General features: G+C 42.0%; 1 protein-coding gene across 17 annotated transcripts in view; it reads left to right on the forward strand.

Annotated features, from left to right (window-relative positions):
• TANC2 (tetratricopeptide repeat, ankyrin repeat and coiled-coil containing 2) overlaps nt 1–15,057 on the forward strand; it is a 273,282-nt gene that overhangs the window by 228,036 nt on the left and 30,189 nt on the right. For all 17 annotated transcript variants that reach the window (XM_052785087.1, XM_052785092.1, XM_052785093.1 and 14 more), the window contains 3 exons: nt 8,479–8,587; nt 12,942–13,064; nt 13,817–14,053. In XM_052785087.1, coding sequence (XP_052641047.1) covers nt 8,479–8,587; nt 12,942–13,064; nt 13,817–14,053 — 469 coding nt within the window. The remainder of the gene's footprint in view (nt 1–8,478; nt 8,588–12,941; nt 13,065–13,816; nt 14,054–15,057) is intronic.

The raw sequence follows: 15,057 nt of genomic DNA on the forward strand, positions 1-15,057 counted from the left end.
CCTCCGTACATAGCTCACTTTATCATTACGGTGCATGGATTAGTTGACTTTCTTCCTCTTTTATATTATAAGATTCTGAAAAGCTCTTAAAATACACTCTGCTTTATTGTTAGCTGAAATGATCAAGTGTTCACCAAAACTCAGGCTATGTCTTAAGTGTTTTCTCTGCATTCATGTGAGATGGATTTTACTCAGCAAAGCAAAGGTGCTATTTGAATTCAAGGCACTATTTGAATTCAAGGTGAGGCAAAATAATGGGTGTAGGATTTATCCGAATCCTTTATCTACTTATGTAGAAAATTAAGAGTAATGCAGTGCCCGCTAGCACCTTGTGAGGATGGAGATGAAATAATCAGATTTTCACAAGCGGTTGACAGTCAGCAGCAGCCCCAGCTCTCAAGGTGCAGCAGGGAGCTGAGTGCTGCTGCTTCCATTATTATTTAGCATAGCTTTACCATTGGAATTACCTCTCTTAATGTGTTTTTCATGGCTCCAGAGTGCCAGTCTTTTAGCTCTGCACTTTTTGTAGCTCACACTGGGCTTTTCTGAGTGCCCCCAGGTACAGGTACATGCCAGCACTTGGTGCGTCAACAGAACCAGGAGGGATGTGTTGTAATTTGTTGTTTTGCCATCTCCAGCTGTGGGCTGGATGCCACAGGTCACCGAAATACATGAGGTCAATTTTTTTCATTGCCCAGCCTGCTGTCTGGTCGTCTGCACTTGTGCAAGGCCTGTACTGAGTTAGTATAATTAATTACCAAAATCACCACGGGGTCTGGTGTTTTAAGATCATTTCCACAGCTCTAATTTTGGCAGAAGTGCGGAGCATGGTAGAAGTGGTGGCTTACCTGTGATTTGGGGTAGGGCTTCATCTATACCCATAGCATAAGAATGAGAGTACAATGTTTCTTGCACTTTTATTTTACTCCTCAAGCAGACCGTAGTGAGTGCCATATTTCTGAATCACAAAGACGAATCCATCATAATGTCCTCCAGTTAACCGGAGGGGCAAACGCAATCTGTTCACCAAGCGGTAGAGACCTGATGAAGTGCTGACTCTGAGAATACAACGTTTAGGCTTCCCATGTGACTTCAAGAATAAAGTTTTCTGATTCCATGACTGGTAACCTAGTATGTTTTGAAATGTAAAAAGAATGGGCAATAGCTCAACAAAATGAAGGTAGGAAACTTACTTTATGCACGTATCCACATCACCAACATCTCTAGATGTTAACTAATCTCATGCAGAAATACAGAGCTAAAAAATAAATTATTAAAGCCTGTGGTAGCAAGTTGGGCAGCTGTAACGGGGACTTCTCTGAGCATCAGAAGCCAGCGTTTGTGTATGACAGGGTTCAGGACAAGGTGCATGCAGAAGAGAAGGAAACTTGAGCTCCTTCATGCACTGGCTCTGTGTCTAGCGAAGCAGTGAAGTGACTTAGCTGCAGGTTTTTCCTCTGAAATTTGGGCAGGGCTGCAGCTGCAGTGTCAGTTGGAAGAGAAGAGGAGAAATGGGAGACAGATTATAAATCATGACAGATGAGATGGAGAGCAGATGTGATAGTTACCATCATAAAGGACATCAGTAGAGCAGCTTGTTTTAACTGGCTCATTAGACATGCAACCTAAGCATTTGGATGCAGAGGGGTTTTTGAATATATTTAGTGTCTTGAGTTACTGTCCTCATAAAATCTTTTCTTTTTCTTTTCTTCTGGACTGTAAACTTCTGTATCCTGTATCATTTTCACATCTAAATGGAAGAAAATACTCACGGAATAATCCATTCTGTGGCACTGAGCCACTGAGAAGAAAGAAGTGGCGTTCATCGGAGGCAATACCAATGCTGACTGAAGAAAGAAATGTTGCTTAATTTCTTCCTGTTATTTCATTCCTCAAATCTTAAGACCCACTTATGGAGCAAAGCTATCTTCCAACAGTTCAGGAGAGAGCGGCCCTGACTTTGTTCCATCTTGCTTCTCACATGGTCATTTACTCCTGCACTTCCAAATCACACTCCCCATTCTTCTGTAACCCCATATATTTTAAATTGCGTCAGGTCGAATGAGAACAGAAAGTGTATCGCCGTTGGTCTTTTGAGATCTTCCCTGTATGTTGACCGTGTAGCCACTGGAGAGCTTACTGAAAGATGATGTTATTCATTTTACCCATCCAACATATTTATTAAATATGCCAGCATTTTTTTCACACTGCTCTTGGACAACGCTGCTTTTCTCTGAATATAAAGTAATCTGTTCCTGGCAACCAGCAGATTTTCTGAAAAGCCTTATGAACTGAACAGAGACAAGGGAATTGCATCTTTACTCTCTGGATCTGTTTTTTTAAATCTCATTAAGTCAGGGCCTGTAAGCAGTTGGAAATGCTTTTTTCTGTACTTTATCCTTCCTTTTTTGTTCTGTATTTTTAAATCATTGTAAGTATCTTTTGTTACCTTAAATCCGAAGGGTGCCATCAGGGTTGTCTGGTTTTCCTCTTTGCTGCTTCTCTTGGCGTTTCCTGACGCCTGACTGCTGTTGTTTCATGTAGTGTAGAGCTTCTCCAGGATCAGCTCCTGACACGGATGCAGCTCTGTTATCCCGGATAAACTACAGACATACTCATTCTCTATGATAGCCAAGGATGTAACATAATCTGAGGCATGCACTCCCCATCCTTGATAAAATACGGGTGCATCACGGTTAGTACCTATGGAATTTTTAATAGAAAGCCTTGAGAAATAAAAATGAAACCGGTATTGCGAGCAGGTCTGCAGCATAGTCTGTTATAGCTGAGCTGCATCAGTGAGGTCATTGCTATTACATCTCTGAAAGTTACTTGAATAAACTTTCTACCTGAATGATACAGCTGTGGATGCTGTTAATACCATGTCAGAGGGGTAAGGAGCTTTCCAGCTCATTCAAAATTAGGAGTCATTAAGCACAAATGCTCTAAAGCGTCTCTTAATGCTGCAAATCTTGTTAACTACTGTTTGTTCCTCTTCTGGCTGCGTCTCACACACGCGCGATCAGTCTCCCCTGCCTGCTTGGGGCTGAGGACGTGGGGCAAGGCAGCGCTGGCTGCATTTGGAGCTTGGGTTTCTTGAGCACGTCCCTCTAGATGCGAACAGGATTGTAGCTGTGTGGATGGTATTGGTTTTACTGGTGTTCAGTCACACCCTGGCAAGGCAGAAACATCCAGTGAGCCTATTGATTTTACGAGATGTCAGAAACACTGAAGTCCTCCATCACCAAGATGCTGTTACTTAAATTAAAATTGTTGTTAAGGATAAGCCAGATGCCGTTAAGTGATTCAATTTCTGCTTTTCAAATGCTCAGTGAGTGGTTTGTGTGATTCTTCAGCTCTCCTTTACACAAATCGCAGTTCTGCTGCTTTTACTGCATAGATTACGCAAGGCTGTGGGGAACGGTAACAAAGCACTAAGAGTTAGGATGATGACTGGGTATGGATTTTTTGTGCAATGCTTTGTCTCCTGTAAACCAGAAATAGTCAGTCTAGCACTTCTGCTTGGTGGCAATAACATCATGGTTGAAATACTGAATTATGATCAGATGTCTTTCTAAGAGACCTGCTGCAGTGAAACCAGGGTGCTGGACTTGGTATGCAAGTGTACGGCTCGTGCACCTTTTGACGCAGGGGTTGAGCCTTATCTGGACCGGACTTGGTGTGCCAGTCTAACCCATGTGTCTGTTGATGTATAGATTGAGCCTTATGATCTCTACTATAAAAAAGTAAGCTTAGATAATCATGTATAGCTCCTTTTAGCCTGGAAATCTCATGTTTCATACCCAGAATGATGGATTTCTAGTTTGCGGTTGAGGCTATTAGGTGTTCCTCTGTGTAATGAACAGTCGTGATTACAGTATGAGTGGGTCAGTGCAAACAAGACAACTGCTGGGTGAAGAAAGCAAGCAGCAACGATGCTGCCATAGGTTTCTTGTCCCACTCACTGGGAAGTGTCTCTGCAGTTTCCTAAAGCAGCTAGAACTGGTAGCACAGCGCTGCTGTGTCCTCAGTTACTTCTAGGCAGGGTGATGGGTTTTGATCAGATAGTCCATAGCTTGTCTTGCTGCAGTGAGATCTGACCTGAGGGATGGAAAGATTTTTCTTGCCTTTGAACTTGACTGTCCCAGTTAGCTCAGCAAATTAAACCAGTGTTTAATTCTGTAGGAAAGAATATCGCATGCTTAAGAGCATTCCCTGTTTTGTTTGAATTTTCTTGTATAATGTTAATTCCTTCCAAGTTAATTCGCAATTATAACATCAGAGGGAAACTATGTTCCAAAAATCAATAAATCAATTTTGGTGATTAAACAATCTCGCAAGAAGAGCTTACTTGAGCTGAGCTTGGCCTTTCTGCAGTCTGGACAGACATCCTTCTGAAAGCAAAGGAGGCTCCAGGCTTTGTCAGAACAGACATTATTCTCTGTGCCGAAGTTATAAAATTGAACTCTGCAGAGCTGAATAAAATATGAATACACGTCTCTTGGAAGACCAGATTCACTGGGGACAGCGTCAAATCTCTGGATTTTGGAATGGTTTCATGGGATTAGCTGGAAGAAGGGAGATGTGGGTGTCAGTCAGGGAGTTTGGAGTTTGGTAGGTTCAGATGTAAACAGGACCGATTCTCACTTAATTTTTTGCCTGTCCTTTACTCCAGTAGTGCAATACCTTAACACTAGCATAATTTTACACCCTTTTAAATCCCTTTTACTTTGCCTGAGGGATAGGGTAGTATAGATGAAGCACAGATCAGGAGCTTTCAGTATTTTCTTTTGTGTTTCCCTATGCTCCATCACAGCTCTTTGGTCACGCTCGTGTTTTATTAGTGTCACCTTGTCCCCTGCCATCTCTGGCACGAGGGACGGGGGCATGATGAGGGATGTGCTTGAGGTACCAACTCCCCAACACCCTGCGTCGCCTTGCTCTGCCCCCACAGCTATATGTGCCTCAGCTTCGGGTGAGTAAGGGAGCAGATGTGTAGGGACCACTCTGCTGAATCCAGCATCTCCCCTTTTGTGCCCATCTGTAGCCTTTGCTTATGTTAGCCTTCCTTAGAACTGCTATATGTCTGCACTGGTTCGTGCTATGCAGGGGCTTGGAAGGATGAAGACTCATCTTTATGTCTTTATATATACATGTATGTGCACATCCACGCAGGCACCTCTGGCCGTTACAGGAGCCGACACAGGCAGCCTGCAAGAGCAGACAAAGGCTGCCGGAGCTAGGCTGGCAGTGCTGTTAATTTTTCACAAAAAGAAATCTTACATTAAAAATAGAAAAATCTCTCATGATAAACTCTGCAGTGGTGAAATTCAAAGCAAATCATTTCACTGAGCTCCTTGATGTAGAAATCATTACTGCCATCCTCTGCTGTATTAAAAAAAAAAAAAAGAAAAGAGAAAAAAGTAAAGAAGCCTGTGCTGTTGGAGTCTAGTTTAGCATGCAATTAACGTTGACAGAACAAGTGACTGCAAGTATTTATCAACAAGCCCAAAGCCAAGGTCTGGGAAGCATTGCAGAGGTAATGTATTACTCATGAATACTGTACTTTATTCTGGAATAGTTCATACATGCCTTATTCATAACAGCCAAAGTCATGCATATAATTAAATTTAGGTAAATACCCTACCGGCTGCAGCTGAAAAGCAATTTAGGAGCTGACTGTGGAACTGAGCTCGTGTGTCAGTCGGGAGCTGCACTTCATCTCTCGCTGCAAAGAAAAGGCACGTTAGAAGTTTCTGGATCTTCAATTCATGCTTAGGATTAATATAGTTACAGCCCCATTCAGAGCCTTCCCAGACATTTTCGAAGAGTTTTCCTTTAACAAGCAAACAACTGGTATTATTTCCTCTTCTGTGATGTGAAAAATAGAGGTCGAGAGGGGTGGCGGCGGGGTCCCTTTGTGCAGCCACGCTCGGATCTGGAGCAGAAAGCCGCGGTTCGTGATCGCCAGCCTGATGACTCTCCCCAGAAAGGAAATGAGCTGATGGCTCTGAATGAACTTGCACCACCAGCCTTTTAGTGGAGGTAAATGCATTGGCTCTTCTCCAAACAGTAAGCGCAGCATTGTGAATCTGATGAGCTATTGAGATGCATTGAGTGTATTAGGGTGATTATAGGTTTTCATAATCTGGCTGAACGGGGACGGATAAAATCTAGCAATTGCTGCGCTCCTTGACTTGCAGCTGTATCTAGCAACACTCAAGCTGTGTTTCATAGTCACTTGTTTCCTTCTGATCTGTTTCTCCTTTCCACGGGCATTCCTGGAGGTTAATCAGTATAATGAGCAAATGCATTTGTCTGTCTCCTTTAAAAGGCTGTGACCTGATGTTCTCCTCCTGCTCCAAAGATGGGGAGCAAAGAGGGGAAGAGCGAAAGGAAGGCAAGGCAACAAGCTGTAGATAACTTAAGGTGCTACAACCACTTCCAGGGCCCTTCTGTTTTCCCAGCTTTTTGCATTTTGTCCCTTCTGTTGGTGCTATATGGAGAATTCTCACAGCACAGATGCGTGGAAATCAGGGGCACTGCCCTGTGCACAAAGGCATCCTGCCTAATTTTAAGCACTCAGCTGAGGCATCTAAGCTACATCTTGAGGGCAGAGTCACCATCTGGAGGAGTTTCTCCTTCTCCAGTGATGGGAAGCATGGAGCTCTGGATTCCCGATGGGGGCATCTCGGCATGTGCCAGGCCAGGGTGTGGAGAGGAGCTTGACAGGCAAAGCATGCAAAAAAAGAGGTTTTCTTCAGTTTCTTTTTAAGCAAAAGTTACCCTAAGAGCGAAGGGTACTATCAGTCAATAAAAGGATTTCAGACAACAGTTTATTATTTGAGTTGATGGTGCTTCTATAAATTTAATTGCATTTTGGAGAGAGGTACAACAATTACTCACCAGTGAAAGAGTTTATTTTATTACATGTAAATGGGATGCAGTGCTCTTTCACCTATCAAGACCTGGGAATCAAGTCCTGCCTCGTAAGAAAAAGACATTTTGTTTTCCATCCCGCTCCTCCAGCAGGCACATCTCCACATCCTACCAGTACCACGAGGTCTGGCAAAGCATCATCAGGCTCCACTCAAATGAATCCATGTATTATCGGTCCAAAAGGAGGTTCATTGGCAGGGCATGGGGGAGACCTTGCCAAACACCTGGCCGTGGCATTACAAGCCTTTCACTTTTATTCCGAGTTTATTTTGAGACAGGGATAATCATTATTCCTGGATGGAGATGCGCTGGTAAATCCCCACCGTTGTGAAAACTTCTGTCTTCTGTAATATTTACTTGCTGTTCGGCCACGCTGAAACGCTTTTCTGCTTTACCAAATAGTGATGAGCTAACAACATTCCCTGTCCTTAGAAGCCCTTTTAAAGCCACAGTTGATATCATATTTTATTTTCTTTGGCTGGAAGGGGTTTGATTGCTTTTATGTGTAGTCACATTTTTATTTAGTTCCAGAAACAAAGCGGGTTAAAAAGGACTCCCTCGGGAGTACCTAGGGGCTTAAAGAAGAATATTAATTTGTTGGCAAAACCAAGACGACTGCAAGTCCCCGGACTGCTGAGGTCCAAGCATGGAGCCTCGGCAGCCTCCTCCCCTGCCTGCTGGGTCCCCTGCTGTCGCGTCCACGCGTGCCCGGTGGGGCAGGTATTTGCCGATCTCATCCAGAACTGGTTTGCAATACTTCACGGTTTTGCACTGCGTGTGTTTTGTGCGTGTGCGGAGAATCGGCTTCTCGCGTCTTTGAGAAGACTCGGCCACGTTGAACCTTTGGTGTTATAAGCTGGAAGTTTGTATGTTTAAAAATGTCAGTAAAAATCACTGTTAGCAAAGAAAGTTGCTGGCTCTTTTATTATGTTTTGCCTTAAACAGGGCTCTGTGTGTAGCTCAGTTAATTTGCTTTGGTTGTCAACCTGGTAGGTTGTTGCCAGAAGCATCTTCATTACTGGAAAAGCTGGAGAATGTGTTTAGAAGGAGTTTTACAAGGAAATAAAGTTGCTTCACTCTGCAGGACATGTCACAGAATGGGGAATGTAGTTGTCATTTAAAGGACTTTTTTTTTTTTTTTTTTTTTTTCCAAAGTGTGGGTATTGTAAATATGTCATTTTCTAATGACTTCGGGATTGGTGGCATGCTTTCAAAGTATGGTTCTCTTCTGCAAAATGACTATAAAAGTAGCGCTTCAGCTTTCATGAAATTGTACCTCTGGTGTTTCCAAATTCACATCTGCTCATAGAAAATACATTGTTTTATTCTTGCTATCCTCCAGTGTTTGGGGTTTTTTGAGCTATCAGTGATCACCAATAATAAAGGATGCAATTAGTTGGTGGTTTACAAGTTAGAATTAATCCAGGTCTGTTTCCCAAAGCTGGACGAGGTTGAAGGCTTAGCAGGAGCAAAAACTGTCAAAAGTTGTTTTGTTGATGTAACAAGCAAATACTAACATACTGTTTCTTCTGATTTTAGGAGTGGCCACACATTACTTGCCTTCTGGTTTTCCCGTCAAGAAGGAAAACTAAATCGACAGCAAACTATTGAACTGGGACATCACATTCTCAAAGCACATATTTTTAAGGTAACAAAAATTAAAACGAAGACTTACGCCAACCTCATCCCCACTGTGTAAAATCTGCCAACACTGGCAGCATTCAGTCTCTTCTTGTTTTAGGGTTGCTGTAAGAAGTGTGATTGCTTCAGGCTGCTGAAACGTGTAGAAGTGAGCTTTAGAAAATTGGCAGTGGTATATAAGAAATCCTTGAAATTAAACCATCCTTCAGACTGTAAATTCAGCAGATAGCCTCCTTCCCTAAAATTACTCTTCTACCGTAAGAGGTTTCTTCCCTTGTAAGATGAGTTCCTGTAACAACATCTAGAAAAAATAAATCTTTTAAAAGGAGTGGTTTTGAAGAATCCAACCCAAAATTTAGGTTGTAAAAGGGAAAGTTAGATCGTCATTAAAATCTGATGGTCGGTCCATTTTACTCTTCACACAGACATTTAAGGCCTGGGTAATTGAAAGGCAAACTTGGATGTGAGCATCAATATGACCCATAAACTAAGTATCGTTCTTGTGCCTGGTGGCCCATATACCAGAAGATGGAAATGAGAGGCTGGGTTTGTAAGGTCACAGGAAATACAGAATTTCTTAAAACTATTAGGATCTCTGGGTGCTTAACAATGGTAAAAATGAGGCTGTACTTTTATCTGGTCTATATATGATTTTATAGACTTAAGAACTTCTGCACTCCTGTATTTCTAGAGCAAATAGATAGTTTGTGTCTTGTGTCAGTCCTGTTGTATTTATTGAGTTCCCTGTGCTGAATTCACCATCAGGTGTAGTAGCAAAGTCTGCTCATTTGGGAAAGTGATGGCTGGAGCCAAAGGGAAGAACCCCAGATTGGCACATTACCCGATCGGTGTATAATTTTCAGATTTTGAGTTATGTTCTCAAGGCCAAATTCTGCTGTGAGTTTACTATTCAGCTGCCATTTACATCTAAATCTGGTTCCAAATCTTCTTCGTTTCACACTTCCACAGTAGAAACAAATAACAGGGTTTCAGGCTCTAAACAAATGACAGTTTTCGTTAAGTGGACAAGTTGCCTGTAGATTCCAGATTTAATTGAGCAATATTTACAATAGTAGAAAATGCCAATTAGCATATGAAAAATGTCAGTATAGCCTTCTGTTTCTAATCACTCGGCAAAATCCTTGGTTTTGCAACACTGCAGCAAGAATAGTATGTCTCGGTGACAGATAAGCATAACAGTATGTTATTTAGAAGTACTATGAAGTTTTGAAAGGGTTTGGATTAGCTGGATTAGAAACACTGTAAAACTTAGTCTTTCGCTTTTCCTTGAATAGGTTTATTTTTATTCCTTTTTTTAAACAAGTGTTTACTGAGGATTTGTGAGTGTTTACTGAGTGAAACAATAGCTGCATGAGTTTTTGAAGGAGGCATTGAGATGGAATATTGCAGACTGTATTTAAGATCTCAAGCATTCTTTAAAGAAAATACTTCTGAGAGTACGTACACAGGCTCCTTTTCCTGTTGTTACTGACTGTATTTGTTTCTGAACAAGCATTTTTTTCCATTCAGGCTTTTCATTCTGTCTGATCTTTTGCTGAAGCAGTTACCAGTATGGCATGGATTTTCTGCCAAGTAGGGAGCGTGTCAGGTCATCAATTCAGTGTGTTTTTCCTGAAGTTATCATGTTATAGCAGCAGCTTTCCGCAGACACAAAGATCCTAATTTTGAAGGTATTTATGGAGGCCTGATGCCTTTGTAATTCTATTTTATTTACCCATCATGAAGCCAGGAGAGGATTAGAACAGGGCTAAAGCATTTTGTCCAGCCAGGGAGTACTGAGAGCTGAGTATACAGACAGACTTTGATTAAACAGTGCAGAAAACTTACTTGTCCTTCCCCAATTCCTAGCAGTTCAAATCCACTGGTACCTTGTGCAAGGTAATGATGGGACACTTGGATAAGTGATGCACAGGTACAAGGTGATGACCTGACACACGGGTGGTAAGAAGCTTTCACACTCCCTTCTTCACTTGATGGCTGAGATCGGCTGGTTTTCTCTTTTTAAACACAAACATCCTCAGACAGTTTGGGGGGGGAAAAAAAAAGTACAAATGTTTTAGTATCTTAAAGCAATTACCAGTCTTAACAGGAGCATATGGAAACCCAGCTTGGAAAGCCTGGCATGGAATGAAAGGGCAAGAAGAAAAATGTGCAGTAATGATACAAGAAGACCCAAACTTCGGGGTGACGTGTGTTTTGCAAATCAACCAAAGAGAAGTCTTTAATTTCATCTTAAATTAGTTAGCTAAAATGTCAGTAATCCAGAAAAGGGTGTTCCTCATCCCCAGATTGAGAATGTAATGACAATTACAGGCAGAAACACTCACTTTGACAGCTACAGGTATGTAAAGGTGTCTGATATTCCTTGAAAAACAGCCTTATAAAGAACTTGTGCCGAAGGTGCCGATGGCCAAATAGCAGAGGAAGCAATGAGTTAGAAATTAAGGATGCTGACAGCTGCATACAAGACTGCAGGACAAAAAAGGCAAGCCTGTTTGAAAACTGGGGTTGTGTGGGGTTGGCAGAGTTACTCAAGTGAAACGTGCATGGTCAGGCCATGCCTTGGTCCTGTGTCAGATGGTCCTAGCGAAGTGGAAAACACTGATGGTATTTTGGTTTGATGTTGTATCAAGTTGGGATTTGCTTTTGCTGAAGGATTCAGCCTGCTCTACAGTTCTGGGTAGAAAAGGGAAACCAAAAAGGAAGATACGATCTATAAAATGAGAAATAATGCAGTTTTGTTTCAGCAACTGAATGATAATGGTGTTGAATGTTTTTTTTCTTTAAAGGATAAATGTCGTCTTTTATGTCTTGCACTAATATCTAAGTACGTATGTTCTAATACAGCAGTTGAGATTTTTATAGCACATGTGATTATCTTCAGATGGCTATTCTGAAAATACATACTCTTTCCCTTGGTCCTGATGGTGACTCAGCTTATTTATGGGTTTGATAGTATTATAACTATTTTTAATTTATTTTAAGCATTGATTATAAAATTGTTTTCTATTTGTCCAATTACACCGTACTGAGTTTACTGAAATTTAATATTGACCTCTAATGTCCTGTATTGTGTCATTTCAAAAGCAACGTTTAATGGTGGCCAAAATTCCTGAGCTCTTTTCTGCCTCTTAACACAAGCAAATATTTTTCTCTATTTAGCTCCCTGAATTTTGAAGGAAACAAGCGCATGGAGTTGTTATTTATAAGAGCTTGTCTAATCTGTTGCTTCTTTTTATGGTAAAACCATTTCAAGTGACAAATCTGTTAATGGCTGGTGCGATGCTTCAGAATCTCTTTCACACGTAGGTATTAGAGGTCTGCAGCTGAGTCCAGCAGCAGGCTCGGTTGATGATTCCTGCACATCTTCCTTTAGAGGAAATAAATTCCACTTTTTGCTGCTGGTTTTCTTCCCACCACCCTACACCATCCGTGTCAGTCTGTCATACAAAAGACTTACAAACTGAAATGTGATCCCACTGCTTTGCACAGATAGAAATGACCACACGGCACGCGAGGAAGTAGAAATCAGGGTTTGCATATCAAAACAGAATTAAAGATGTCTGTACGGTTTCCATGGAAACAGCAGACTTTTAATGGTAAATCGATAGCAGAACAGCAACATATAGGGCGTACCCGCATCACACAACGGAGCACAACACACAGCAAAGCTTGGTGCTGGAGTTGCAAACCCGTTCCTCTCTCTTCAATCCAGCCATTTGCTCCCACATGTTGGCTACAGAGCAGTTGTTGCTCCTTCAGTAGGAGGGGGGTTGGAAACTTGCTTAACAGTTCTGTGCTCTGCCAATTAGTGTTGCTGGAAAAAGATGTCAGACCTTCTATATCTTATGTATAGCCTGATCAGGACGCCAGCCGGAAAGGTCGGAGACAGTCTGGGATGAGATAGGGAATACTGTTCTAGGCTGTGGTTGAGACTTCCTTAATTTATCTTCTTGTGAGCAGATATTATCATCTAGTTTAACAGTGTGAATAATAAGGAAACTTTGTTAATCAGTTCTGCCAAAATAATGTGTACTTCGTTAAAAAAGAAGCTGTGCTCCTTACCATGACCTTTTCTGAGGGTGTTGAATGGATTCGAGTTGCTCACAGTTTAATCCTGCCTTTCCTAAACCTTGGAGATGGCTACAGTACCTTTGCAAGTTATTTCCTACAAGCTTCATAATTCACTGCAAAGGTCAGATGTGGTAAATTTTCATGTTTTCTTGTGTATAGCTGTTAGTGTCTTGAAACACTTTGAAGTCCAAAGACCCAGGATGCTCTGCCCAGTGTAACTGAGCATATTTGGAAGCTTGGATCTAAGTCATCTTTTCTTTTTTTAGGGGCTGAGTAAAAAAGTTGGGGTATCTTCCTCCATCCTGCAAGGGCTTTGGATCTCCTACAGTACCGAAGGTCTTTCGATGGCTTTGGCATCTCTGAGAAATCTCTACACCCCAAACATAAAGGTACTGGAGCAGGAGGAGAGCTGGGGTGGTTCAGAGCTCGCACGAGAAGCTCCCAGCGATGCGCAGTAACCGTTCGTAGAGTGTTCACTGGAGCTGCATGCCCGTGGCACTGGTCCTACCCAGGCAGTGCTGAGCAGCTTGCGGGGCGTTCATCTTGAGCTGGGGAGACACCATCAGTTCAGTTGGGGTTTTGTTACCAGCCAGGATGATCCCTCAACTCTTCTACATTGACCAGGGATCTCCTTTTAATTGCAGAGAGTGAATAGTGAATTTGCACCTGCGCCAAATGGTTCACTTGCATTTTTCCTCCCCAAAGATGTGGGATGCGACAACTGGTGTTGAAATTTGACAGCCCCGTAAAGGGCTCTGGCTTAGACAGGCACTAACTGGGAGGTGACGCCAAACATGCTCACATGCTAGTTCAGGCACTTCATGCCCATTTGCTTTGGTAAGGATGAATGTGTTAGCTTAAGTGATTTATCTCTACAGCAGAAAGGATTTCAGACAGTGATACAGATTTCAGATTGTCCTTCATCTGGATGGATGTTTGCTCCAGCTCCTTCCCATACAGGCAAAAATGCCTAAAATGGGACCATATATTTGGCAAGTGTTTTTATGGGGCATTTTATGTCCTTCACTATTTGCTTGGAAGCATGCAGAGGGCCCTGGTATAAATTCTTTTGTTGCCCTGAAAATAAACTAAAGTCTCTCCATAAGACTCACCTAACAGGACCTCTTCTTTCCCTGTGCAGGTCAGTCGGTTGCTGATTTTAGGAGGTGCAAATGTGAATTACCGGACCGAAGTTCTGAACAATGCCCCCATTTTGTGTGTCCAATCTCACCTGGGTTACACGGAGATGGTGGCTTTGCTCCTGGAGTTTGGGGCCAATGTAGATGCCGCTTCGGAAAGTGGCCTCACCCCCCTTGGCTACGCGGCTGCTGCGGGATTTCTAAGTATCGTTGTGCTGTTGTGCAAGAAACGGGCCAAGGTAAAGTTACCACGTTCCTCTAAAAGCCGATTTAAACTATTCCGTGTTTATGCAAGGCAGGGCACAAGTTGCAGGCAGGATATGTATTGCTTGCTAAAGAATATCCTCCAGCAGATGAAGCCAGGATGCTGCTGTGGAGGGTTGGCTTTTCTGCTAAAATGCAGTGGCTTTGAAAATCTTGTGTTGACACCGAACCTAAGTAACTCCTGAGAGTCTGTAATTAGTATTCTGGAATTCAGTCTGAGGTAGGAACTGCCTAATCACACTGTACCGATGGCCTGCTGAAGGACGTTCTGGAGAAGTCCTTGAACGTCACGTGGTTAAAATGGCAACGTTGCTTTTGCAGCATGGAGCATTCTTTAAATATCTCCTTGAGACACATTTTCCAAAAACTTCTATCAGACTTGTCCTAGAAAAATACCCTTTGTTTAGCTTTGTGGTGAGTGTTTGGAGTTTTACTTGTATATAATGAGTCAAGTTTAAATATTTTGTTGAAGAAGAAAATTATGCTGATTTTTGAAGTGGAGCCTCTGGAAACAATTTGTGGTTTCTCTATATGTTTAGCTTCAGTTCAAAAAGCAAAATATGGGTTTGTATAGTTTTGGTATGAAAGTTGGGATGACTGAGGTACCCATTTAGATCCTGCCGTGTCGTCTGTAATAATGCAAGAACAGTATGAAGGAAAAAAAGAATTGTGCTTTTGTTGGGATATTTTGAGAGAGTTGGGTGACTCCCTGACGCTTGTTGGTAAGAAACCACATTCTGTCTCTGAGAAAAGGAATATTTGGGCTACGTAATGCAATGCAAAAGTTCTACCACTCATAGGTTTCCTTGAGTATCCCTGACTGTATTGAGGAAATACCCCAAAACAAGCTGCGTTTAGTTTGAAGGCTGAGATGTTTGATTCTGTCATAGAAAACTGCAACACTGTTTGCTGCCGAAGTTGAGAAATGAGAAATATTAATATTAATGGATTATAATATGATAAATATTTCTCATATGTA

This window comes from Harpia harpyja, chromosome 4 (genome assembly GCF_026419915.1).
Source record: "Harpia harpyja isolate bHarHar1 chromosome 4, bHarHar1 primary haplotype, whole genome shotgun sequence".
NCBI classification, from domain to species: domain Eukaryota; kingdom Metazoa; phylum Chordata; class Aves; order Accipitriformes; family Accipitridae; genus Harpia; species Harpia harpyja.